Below are 12,409 nucleotides of genomic sequence, written 5' to 3'. Positions count from 1 at the left end.
CTGCTCAGACAGTTCATGAGAGTACAAGTTAGTGCAAACTATGGTGTGGACACCTGTCATTTCAGGTAGGCCACTGCACAGAAGATGACTTTCAGATGCTACAGACTTGCACTGCATTTATTATTGCTGAGTGTTGAAAATATAAGAGAAAGAAATGGACCTTTCCCAAAAGACTTACAATCTATGTCTGACCTACAATACGGACACAAAACATGCTAGTGAACCAGGTGAGATACAGTCTCAGAACAGTGGCTCTTCTCTTCCTTTTTTAAAAAACATACACACACCCAATATCTTTCTACAGTGGATTATTGGTGAAAAGCTTTACATAAGAAGTTGGTTTGAGGAGGGATTTGAATGAAAAGAGAGGGTGTTTGGTGTGTCTGAATAGAACTGTTAGAAGTATAAGGGGTATATAGGATGAAATATGAAAATGAGATGGTTTCTAAGGGAAAGAATGAGCAGGATGTGTGGGTGGAGCAAAGGGACCATCAGTTGTTTGAACCGGCGACCTAGTGGTTTCTTGTTTTTACTGATGATTGTGTTATCCTGGTTTAAAACAGAACAAAAAACCCCACCAAACCTCATTTGTTTTTTATCTTGCAAAGAATAATACTAATTCAGCAATTATCATTTTGGTTATAAGTCTATTGTAATTTACAGCAAATAATGAAATTCTCTATGCAGAGTCTGCCTCAGCCATCTTTTCTGCAATGTTATACTAAAGATTGGTGTGAAAGAAAATTCTGTCAGAGGGTTCTGGCTGCAAGGAATCTAAACTTAAATACTCTCCATCATGTTGGTAGAGTTCCTTGTTTAATAATTTCACAATTTGTGGTTTTATAATGTGCATTACATTATTTCTTGTGGTAATTCATTGTGCCTGTGTCTGAGAGTTGGCTTTGTAAAGAAGGAGCAGTGTTCATATTGTCAGAATGCTGGCCATTTGCTGGATATCTCAAGGATGTCTGTGAAGTTACAGTTAAACTGCTCTTCCTCAGTGCCCTTATGTGACTTACCTGGTGGGTCCTAAGAGCATCCCTGGATGTTTCTTTCTAGACTGTGGCTCAAAATAATTGTTAGTGTATTTTAGAAGTGTGTGGTATACAATGCCAAATAAACTATTTTCTAAATATGCAATTTACTAAAATTACAGATAATGTTGAGATGGAGGGGAAAAAAGATTGATTTTGCTTAAGGTTTAAAGTTAATTGAAACAGGGCCTCATTGTACCGTATTTGATGTCAACCAAGTTGAGCTGTCTTGTGTAAAGATCCTTAATAGATAAAGTATTGCTACCCAGATCAAAGAAATTGTTGAGAGAGACTCAATGGTTCAGCAATTTGAATCATGGATAATGGTTGGTGTTGAAAGACAGACTTTCCAGTTTTATTGGATTAGATCACTAGATATATATATTTTTTAATTCTTCGGAATAGTCCTTTTACAGTTGCCCTTTCACAAATAATTGAGATTTCTAGGTTATGTGCATACACCCATGCACATATGGGTGGAGCGTGGCCCATCGAACTAACAGTGGGATATGGAGTCTGTGACTTGTTCAGATCCAGTTGAGGTTAGTTGTGGATAACACTCACTACCATCTGAATCAGTATGCATCCGATGAAGTGAGCTGTAGCTCACGAAAGCTTATGCTCAAATAAATTGGTTAGTCTCTAAGGTGCCACAAGTACTCCTTTTCTTTTTACCATCTGATGACTATTTATTAGCCTGTATAAAATCAGTTGGTCATCTGTCACATTCCTGGTGGACACATGTCCATGTGATGGTGTTTTTGAACACTTATTAATGGTCTCAACAGAGAGGACAAGGATAGAATAGCTTGGAGATTAGATGTCCCTTTCCCTCCAAAGTAGAGGTCATCCCTACAAATCAGAGTTAATAAACTGGCTGAAGTGAGGTGAAAAATGTGTACAGCTGCTGTACTTCTGTGTGGCTGTATTGAGGTTTTCAGTTCCCAGTGCTGTCAGTTTTGCATCTTTCACGCATACTAAATGTTTTTCCGACTTTGATGAAAGCCCAAAGCGGGAAGTTTATGTAATACATTAATGTGGCCATCTTCTGAAATTCTAAAATCATTCTTTTAGCTATTTACTTTGGAAAGTATGTTAGTCAGCCTTTATTTGATCAATATCCAGGAAACGTTTTTGAAATTTTATTTGTTATATGCATTGACCTCACCCTGTAATTCACTACCAGAAGGTACAATGCTAATTGACATTACTTATTTGCAGATTGTGTTTCGCTTCCGTTCTATGAGCCAGGGCTGTAAACATGGTTCTTTCTCAATAAATGTTCCATTTAGAAAGGCAGCTTTTCAATGCCATTGTTATTAATAAACATATAGCTCCATAGAGGTGTATATAGTGCTTGAGTATTTTTAGTGTCTGCATTGCAGTACAAAATCAGTGTCCCAAACCTATTAATTTCTTTTGTTGTCATTATTTATTATTACTTAAAATGGGCCACTTCTTTTTTTTCCTGGAACGGATATTAAATTTTTTTTGTTTCATCTTAAAATGTGTGTGGGATTTTTTTTTTGACAGCTTTTCTAAAAACCTCTTAAAACAGTGATTTATAGTTGAAATGCAGATCTACTGACCTTCAGCTCTACTACCAGCTGCTCCACAAATACCTGTACTGTGATGAGCTCCAGGCCTGAAAATGACTTGGTGGTTCAGTTTTGATGGAGAAATTGCAATGTTTTAAACATTAAATATTGTATCATTTAAAGATAACATAAATATGGCCTTATTTGTGCTCTTGCCATAATGCTAGAACTCAGTGTCAAGGAGCGTGACCTTGGAGTGTGACGAACAGCTTTTAATGGCTTAATTAACGTATGTTATGAAGACAGCTGTACATTTTTGTTGCCTTCACAGATTATCTGCACCTAATGGGCCTGAATCTCATCTCATTTTCACCTGTGTAAATTCCACCCCTGTAAAATGTGTCACATCAAGATTTGGACCAATATCTTCACAAGTTTACTAAATGCTTTTTTAAAGTAAAGTTCTAATTTATGTTGGCTTTGAATGTGTTAACACATTCAAACATTTCTCACCTGGAGTGTGGACTCTTGCTGGATACCTGTTTATGGGACTTAATTAGTGAAGTTGGAGAGATGAACTACTTTACTTTTGAGAGAACAGGGGGCTGGAGCAGTACTGCCAAATGTGAATATTCAAATATCATGAAGCTGCCTTAAAAATCGTGAGATTTTTAAAAAATATGTGGCAGACTTTTATTTGCCTTCTGGCTTTGAGCTTTTAGGGTTCACATTTTCAATCTTTTCTCTTCAGCCATAAGGTCTAGAAACATTTTTTTTTTTTTAAGCTGAGATTCTCACATTATCACATGATTCCAGAAGCTAGGATTTTAAAATAAATGTCAAATTATGAGATTTGCAGTAAAATCATGAGAGGTGGCAACATTGCAGCTATTCAGGAGGATAGGATAGGCTATGCAGGAGGATTCTTCCTAAAATCTCTTAATTCTGTAATGGTGACATTCACCCAGATTCAGAGAGCGTGTCTGATGAGGCCCTTCAGAAAGAAGAAGCTTGGGCCCAAGCTCCCTCACCAGAGGTGGCATGAGGGACATTGGGCAGAACTTTGAACAAGTTGGTACCAGAAGACACAATATCTGCACTTTATATAGTCTGCTGGTAGGATTTGTGTGTGGGTGAACATCATACCTTCCCACCCCACTTATTATATGCAGCCTGATTGCTCAGTCTTTGTGCAAGGAAAAGATGAATTTCACACTTACTGAATAATTATTTTTAAAAAGTCAAAAGAAGCATCAGTTATATGGTAATGGGCTACCAAAAAATGCACCTCAAAACACATTCATTGAAAAAAGAAACAGAACAGTTATATTGACAGGATTTATAGATGAAAGAGAATAAGCGAGGCAGTTAATTCATGTCTTTCTAGTTACTACGGTAGATCTATCTCTAAAGAAGAGAAATGAGTACTAACTTTAGATCTTCAATCAGAGAGATTTACTGTAGCGCCAGGCAAAAATCAGGAACAAGAAACTTGAAATAACCATCCAAATATCAATGGAATTTTATTTTAAAACTTCAGTTTGTCTTTCTAGAAGCTGTTATTGCTTTCAGGTTTTCCCTTAAAGGTGATTTATAAAGAATGTTGTGTTTTATATGAGGCCTTTTTTGCTGTCTTTTTATTTAAGAAAACAAAAAAAAAACATTTTTCCCTGCTTGTTTTCTGACCTCAATAACATTGTCTGGTCTTCCTCAATTTTGATAGGATATCTTCTGAATGTGTTAGCAACTTCTTATTGTGAACTTGTGGCACCCTAATTGAAAGAGCAAGGGGGGGTGAAACTTTATTACAGACCATCTTGTGTCCAGAATGTTGACTGGCCTTAAAATTAAGTACTTGTTAAAAGCAAATGGAAAAATTAAACTGATTAAAAATCCCTTCCTATTGCTGAACTTTCATTTTAACTAAAGCAATGTCATCATTTCATTAGTTTTCTAATCAGTCATCAGAGTCTTCCTGGGCAAATAAGGCGAGAATTGTTAATATAATAAAAAGCAGAAAAAAGTTTTTGTTTTTTTGGCTATTTTTAAACATCAAGCCTTATTAAGTCTTCTTTATGCAGAATAAAAAGACCTAAAAGGTGCATGAGCCAGTTATTTTCTTTCACAAAATATCTTTACAAGATTAATTTCACTCTTAAGATACTGGATTCTCATTCTTTGGTTAGCTTTTAATGCATTTTTTTTTCTGTGGTGTGTTTTGATTATCTTGTGTTTTTAATAGTGAGCTGTAGTTCACGAAAGGTTATGCTCAAATAAATTTGTTAGTCTCTAAGGTGCCACAAGTACTCCTTTTCTTTTTGCGAATTATTTTAAAGTAATTACAGAATAATAGGTTTTAGGGCTGGTAGAGACTTCTTGTTTTATTATCTCCTCTAGCCTCTGTTTAACCCCCATCACCAAAAAACTACTCCTAAATGCTAAATCCATCTTTGTCTTGAATATAATTAGTGAAGTGCAGCACTTCCTTAGTTAATACTGTACTTATTTATTGTCTAATTGCCTTTATTGTTGGGAAAAATTAAAACAGAATACCCCCAAAAATATTTCTAATCTTATGCCTTTCCTCGTCTCATAATTCCACCTCCTCCTGGTTTGTCCTGGAAATATAGAGACACAGTAGTTAATTACATCAGTCTCTCAAGAATACCGAACTTTTTTCTTTCACACTGTATGGAAAACAGAAGTCTGCTTCATATGTGAGATCCATGTGTTGCAGTGTAGCCCACACAGTGCAAGCAAATGGAAGACAGTATCAAAAGGGGCAAGACTCTTTTTCTTCTCTGATGAGAGAAAATATGCTGACGGTAGCTTTCCCATAGCTATTCTCTGTGGGAATATATAGGTCTGCCAACTATTCCAACTATTTCTTGGTGAATTTTGTTTAATGTACAGTGTTTGAACAACTGCAGCACATAAAATTAAGCTAAAATTGGATACTCATGAAAAACTTGTAAAAAAGTGAAATTTGTTAAAGCCTTAACCCTGATCTTTCTCTCTTGGCATGGCTTCTCACAAGGTCACACAGGTTGAGGCAATAGTCTGTAATCATGCTACTTTGTAGATTTGTGGTGCCTTTCATACAAGGATCTCAAAACATTTTACTTACACTCATGAATAAAGTTGTAGAGCAATGCTGTGAGGTAGGTAAGAATGCTGTGCATTTCACATAGGTAAACTGAGACACTGCTAGGTTAAGTGACTTGTCCAAGGTCATGAGATGAGTTGGTGAAGTCTTGATTCCCAGTCCTCTCCTTTTACCATTAGATCAGACTGTATCTCAACCACAAAATGATACATTTTAAGCAGGGTTGTCAATTAATCACAGTTAATTTATGCGATTAACTCAAAAAAATTAATCGCAATTAAAAAAATTAATCTCGATTAATTGGAGTTTTAATTGCACTGTTAAACAATAGAATACCAATTGAAATTTATTAAATATTTTAGGATTTTTTTTACATTTTCAAATATATTAATTTCAATTATAATACAGTATACAAAGTAGAAAGGGCTCACTTTATCATGTTGTTTTTATTACAAATATTTGCACTGTAAAAATGGCAAACAAAATAAATAGTATTTTTCAATTCACCTCATACAAGTACTGCAGTGAAATTTCTTTATGGTGAAAGTGCAACTTACAAATGTAAATTGTTTGTTACATTACTGCACTCAAAACAAAAAAAAAAAAGTAAAACTCTAGAGCCTACAAGTCCACTCAGTCCTACTTCTTTTTCAGCCAATTGCGAAGACAAACAAGTTTGTTTACCTTTATGGGAGATAATGCAGCACGCTTCTTGTTTATAATATCACCTGAAAGTGAGAACAGGCATTCACATGGCACTGGTGTAGCCAGCATTGCAAGATATTTACATACCAGATATGCTAAACATTCGTATGTCCTTTCATGCTTTGCCCACCATTCCAGAGGACATGCTTCCATGCTGATGATGCTTATTAAAAAAATAACGCATTAATTAAATATGTGGCTGATCTCCTTGGAGGAGAATTGTATGTCTCCTACTGTGTTTTACCCACATTCTGCCATATATTTCATGTTATAGCAGTCTTGGATGATGACCCAGCACATTTTGTTCATTTTAAGAACACTTTCACATTACATTTGACAAACGGCAAAGATGATACCAGTTTGAGATTTCTAAAGATAGCTACAGCACTCGACCCAAGGTTTAAGAATCTGACATGCCTTCCAAAATCTGAGAGGGATGAGGTGTAGAGCTTTCAGAAGTCTTAAAAGAGCAACACTCCAATGCAGAAACTACAGAACCCAAACCTCCAAAAAAGAAAATCAACCTTCTGCTGGTGGCCTCCGACTCAGATGATGAAAATGAACATGCGTCGGTCCGCACTGCTTTGGATGGTTTATTGAGCAGAACCGTTATCAGCATGGACGAATGTCCCCTGGAATGGTGGTTGAAGCATGAAGGGCCATATGAATCTTTAGTGCATCTGGCACGTAAATATCTTGCGATGCCGGCTAAAACAGTGCCATGCAAACGCCTGTTCTCGCTTTCAGGTGATATTGTAAACAAGAAGTGGGCAGCATTATCTCCCGCAAACGTAAACAAACTTGTTTGGCTGAGCGATTGGCTGAACAAAAAGTAGGACTGAGTAGGCTTGTAGACTCTAAAGTTTTACATTGTTTTATTTTTGAATGCAGTTATTTTTTGAACATAATTCTACATTTGTAAGTTCAACTTTCATGATAAAGAGATTGCACTACAGTACTTGTATTGTATTGTTTTTTACAGTGCACATATTTGTAATAAAAATAAAGTGAGCACTGTGCACTTCGTATTCTATGTTGTAATTGAAATCAATATATTTGAAAATGTAGAAAACATCCAAAACTATTTAAATAAATGGTATTCTATTATTGTTTAACAATGCGATTAAATGTTTTAATAGCTTGTCAGCCCTAATTTTAAGTGATAATTTGCTGAGGCATAATGGTAATAAAATTAAAATGTATGAATATCCTTGCAAGGTGTGCTCCCGCCACAAAGTCCTGTGTAATAAAACAAATAGTTAACAATGGATTGTCATGGTGCTGTCTAGAATTTATGCTTCATAATCGGTGTTCATTTAGGGAGGGAGTTAGTCTAGTCTGAAGTATCTCACTGTTATGGCTGGAAGCTATGTCTTTTGTTCATGGAAATCTGTGTTTTAATGTTTTTAATATTTTAATTTCATTCACTTGTTGGGATAATAGAAGAGATTGTACTCTTGGCAGATTGACACATACCCTGCTAAATTAGCGCCTCTGGCAACTTGAACTGCTGCTCACTCAGTTACTGAGAGAAATCAGCAATCAATGGTCACAAATAGCTGCTCTTTATATTTAATAAGTAAACCCTGTGGCCAAACTGACTGTCTTTAGGGACTACTGTATCCTTGGGACTTGATCCAGCACACCAATGGGACTATTTATGGTAGCAGTGAACACTGTGTCCAATTGTGTGTGTTGGATCAGCCCCTTAGCCATTAATGATATGTTCTTAATCTTGGTTTGAGTCAAGTTATTTGTCTTAAATTATATTATTGGATTACCCTTCCCCACTAGCTGGGTTGCAAATGAAATGAGATGAGAGGCAGGGGGAATGGAAAGTGAAGAAAGTCTTTTGGGGGCAGTGCTTCCTGTATTGTGCTCTCAAAGAGATGGGCAGTTGTGCGTGAGGGTTCCAGCAACAACAAAGGCTTATTGGATGTAAAGACAGTGGAGTCTCGCCTCATTAATTTGGATATCCTAGTGCCACAATATATAAATTTAAAAGACAGAACAGGAGCAGTGTTGCTTGTACAATGCCTAGCACAGTGGGATCGTGATCTAGATTGGAAGCTCTAGGAGCTACCGTATTGCAAAAGTTAAAGAAAATAATTAACAAAAATATCTTCTTAGAGCACAAACAAATGTGAGGCAAGGGGGAGAATATATGAAGGAGAGGATTGATACATTCGTGTGTTGGGAAATGATAGCTTTGCATAGCTTCTGTTACCAGACTTAATATGTGCATTAAAATAATACGCGTTGACTTGCTGCAATTTAAATGTTTCTCAGGAGTTTTGCTGTATCAGCATAGGCATGCCTGTCTGCAACACTCCTTATTGTTAAAGACTTAGAAGCCTACTTTCATATGGAACCCCCCAGTTACCCTGAATTGTGTAAGTGATTCAGTGTTTGTGCAAGCAGGGACTACCAAACAGCTTTTCACTGGGCCATGAATCACGATTAAAACTAAGGGGCACAATCTTACAGGCTTTCTGTGCACAGAGCTGCCACAGTAGGAGCTTTGTGTGTGGAGAGTATACAGGACTGGACTCCTGGTCCCCAGAAGTGCAAGGTTAATTCACTAACTAACCCACTGTGTTGTCTGGCTCCTGAAAACATATCTTCCTCTTTAAAATAAATGTTTTTACAAAAATTGAAAGTAGAGGAAATCTGTTGTGAATTAATAAATGTTGTCAATTAGTAAGTAAACGAAGCAAAAAAATTCTTACCTAAAGTACTTAGTTCCTGCTAGATGGGAATTTAGTAATGTGCTCTCCTTTGGGCTTCATCTCCATGCTACTTGTAAACTTCGACTAGTGCAGAATATGGCAGCCTGCTTGCTTGGAAGTGCCACGTGCAGAGATAACTTCACTGCTGCATTCAGAGAGCTACCCTGCTTTCTAATTCACTTCCAGAAACACTTCTAGTGGATGGAGTTGACCTGTACAGCAACAAATGGCATGCTGGCTAAAATAGACACCAGCACATCCCCTTGTGATGCTTCAGCAGTTGATCAGAAAAAGGTCTGGGAAGCACCTGGGATTCAGGAAGGGGCCTTCAGCTGTGCTGCTTGTATTTCCCCCTTCTTGATCTGAGAGAGGCAGAGCTGTGTAAGAGCACATTGCAAGGCCTTTCTTTTACCAGGCTTTTGTGAAAGGGTTGATCTTAGTGATTTTGAAAGGGTGTATGTAGGCCTAGAGGGGTGACCAATGAATATTGGAGGTGGGGGGGATTGATTTGTGGATGGATGGGTAACTGATGAGCCCATGGGGATGAGTGTGGCATAAAAACCTGAATACAATAGAAAATCTTGCTTACAGATTGTCCTTGTTGGTTAACTGAGCAAGGAATATAGTTTCATTTTACATGATTTAGAATTGTTGTTCTGCATGTGCCTAGATCAGTGGTTTGGTACACTAAAAAAGTTTAAATAATTACGTGTAATTTTAATTAAGATGCTGGTACCTGGCACACTGGTAAATGTTTGAGAAAACATTTTGTAAAAACAAAATACCTTCCTTTAGCACTGACTGTCATTAATCTTTGCTGAAGAGTAAGGAGAAAAGGCCTTTTTTGTATACATGGTATGGAGATTACTGAAGTGTAAATTAGGAAGGTTCTACTTTTATGTTCATTTGCAGTGTTCTGCTTTTTTCAATACCATAGCCTGAAGAAGGGGAATCATACCACAAAACTAAACATGTTAATAACTGAGCTTATGAAATAGCAGAGTAAACATACTCCACTCTTTGAAGGAAAAAAGTAGTAAAATATTTGGCTGGAGGTCAAAGATCAATGTATTTAACGGTAAGGAAAAACTCTTAAGTAACAAGTTGCCTGCCTCTCATCAAAATTATCACTGGTCTCCATGTCTAAAAGGAGGCACTTCATTAAAATACTGCTTTTCATCACCCAGGCTTGTCAGTCATTGGGTAGTCCTTCTACAAAACTCTTATTCTGTCTACTTAAAATAACTAGCATAGCACTCAGTATGCCCATCTCAATTATCTAAAAGGGATATGTCCTCAAATAGAAACAGCACAAGGGAGTTAATGAAAATACTGACCTACTGCATGGGTAGGATAAGTGAGTGTTAGCTGTTACACAGTAGAGTTGCTTGTTCTTATCCAAACGTATTGCTGATATAAAGATCCTACACAGATTTATATTTATTCAGATTCTTCCTTCCCTGTCCTGTTGATCAGAATAAGTTCTTACGAATTACAGCTAAGGAGGGGGTGGGCGTTTTCATACCTTAACATGTTAGTTTGAGAGAGACAGAGCCTACAAGGACCTCCCCATAGAAGGAAACGCAAAAAGGTATTTCACTTGCAAGCAGGTGTGGACTCTTGGTCTCTGAGACTGTATGTTTTTTTGCAGAAATAGTCCTCTGTCTTTTTGAGCTGATGAAGGACAAGAGCCTAATTCAATCTCTCTGTTTGGGGAATCCCCTCTCCTTGCCCAAACCAGTGGTCAGAGATCCTGCTTTACAGAAATGAGTGATAGCTAATTCTAGAAAAAATTGATTAATAGGAAGAATTGGTAACCTCAGATAAAGGATGTGAATCGATTTGCCCATTTAAAAGGCAAATATGCATGTTTCCCTTATGTAATCTTTGTTACATAAGTAATTCATTGTTTTTTAATAAAGTCCATCTTTAAGGCATGATCCTGCAACCCTCCCTCATGTGACTAGTCACACTGACTGCACTGGGACTACTTGCACATGAGTGAAGTCTACTCACATACAGTAAGGATGAAAGAACTGGGTCCTGTGTCCCAAACCACTTCACAGGCTTAACTAATAAGTCTTTTCTACTGGCTTGCAATACCCTTCTATGAAAAACTGCTCCATGCTTCATCTCCTATTTTTGCCAGCTCAAATTATTTTTGTTCTGTTTCCATCATACAGTGCTTTACCTTCACAACCATTGTCCTGTGAGCCTCAAAGCCCAAGCCTGTTTTTCATAAAAGTAGCCTTTCAAGACATCTGTTAAAATCAAAAGTACTTTTTTAAATTGTAAGTCCTCAATAATGGGGCCAATTTCTGCAACAGAAAGAAGTAGAGGTATCTTAAGTAGCAGAACAGAGTAAAGGAGATTGGACAAAGCTCTTAAGAATGGTCTCGTAAATAGCAGAGCAACCAGAAGTAATGCACTGCCTAGAGGCAGTTTAAGGCTTTTTGAAGTAGAGTCTGAAAATTGATGTATTGGTTCTGTTTCAACATTATTATTCATGGTTTTTTTTTAAAGATTTCTCAAAATGCAGAGAAGAACCACTCCATGGAAGATCTAAGCAACTCTGTTATCACAGAGGAATTAAAAAAGGCTAATAGCCTTCCCAGTTTGGCTCCTGGCCACAAAACAGCAGATCGTGACAGACAACCCAAAGAAGGCTTTTTCCAGTTCCTTGGAAGCTTATTTAATATTGGATCAAAATCATCTTTGGGAGAATCTAAACAGTCTACCCTCCAAGATGGACACAAGAGACCTGGAAAGGATTTGCAGACCCAAACTGCCCTTCAGGAAGATGGGATCACAAAGCATCGGAAAACTGAAATATTTGTCATTTCTACTGCTGGAACAGAAGAGGTAGCAGTGCCTAAAGAAGAGCCTGCCTTGGTTAATATCAGGGAGGTTGGTTCTCAGGATTTACAGAGGGGACAGGAACAAGCTGCTGATGCACTAATGTAAGTTCTAAAATTTTAATACTTAATTTTAATATTAAAAATGTCTAATGGCTGCTGTGACTAGCTCTGCCATATGTTTGGTAGATGCCCCATATCTGCAGACCTATGACAGTCCGGGGTGCAATCCAGCTCAGTGAGGGGCTGTGTCACCACCTGCCATGCAACCTTGGGTGCCTCACAATGCTTTCCTGCTGTAGCTCCCACCTGGGCCGCTCACAAACAGCATTCAGGTCACACCCTGAGTGTCTGAATAGCTGCAGCCTGCCAGCCACACATCAGTCACACTCTGGCTTCCAGCAGCCTTGGTTACTACTTGCCGGGTGACCCCAACACACTC

At 37.5% G+C, this 12,409-nt stretch overlaps 1 protein-coding gene across 2 annotated transcripts in view; it reads left to right on the top strand.

The window, feature by feature from the left end:
* The window catches only part of CRYBG3 (crystallin beta-gamma domain containing 3), a 128,988-nt gene that overhangs the window by 35,694 nt on the left and 80,885 nt on the right, over nucleotides 1–12,409 (top strand). Inside the window, exons 2-3 of one of the 2 annotated variants that reach the window (XM_075118066.1) lie at nucleotides 66–227; nucleotides 11,636–12,072. In XM_075118066.1, coding sequence (XP_074974167.1) covers nucleotides 213–227; nucleotides 11,636–12,072 — 452 coding nt within the window. In that variant the 5' untranslated portion in view covers nucleotides 66–212. The remainder of the gene's footprint in view (nucleotides 1–65; nucleotides 228–11,635; nucleotides 12,073–12,409) is intronic. The other variant, XM_075118065.1, reaches the window with a different exon arrangement.

The sequence above is a fragment of the Caretta caretta genome, chromosome 1 (genome assembly GCF_965140235.1).
Source record: "Caretta caretta isolate rCarCar2 chromosome 1, rCarCar1.hap1, whole genome shotgun sequence".
Lineage (NCBI taxonomy): Eukaryota > Metazoa > Chordata > Testudines > Cheloniidae > Caretta > Caretta caretta.
Note: the sequence above shows the minus strand (reverse complement) of the source record. Positions and strands in the feature narration are given on the sequence as shown.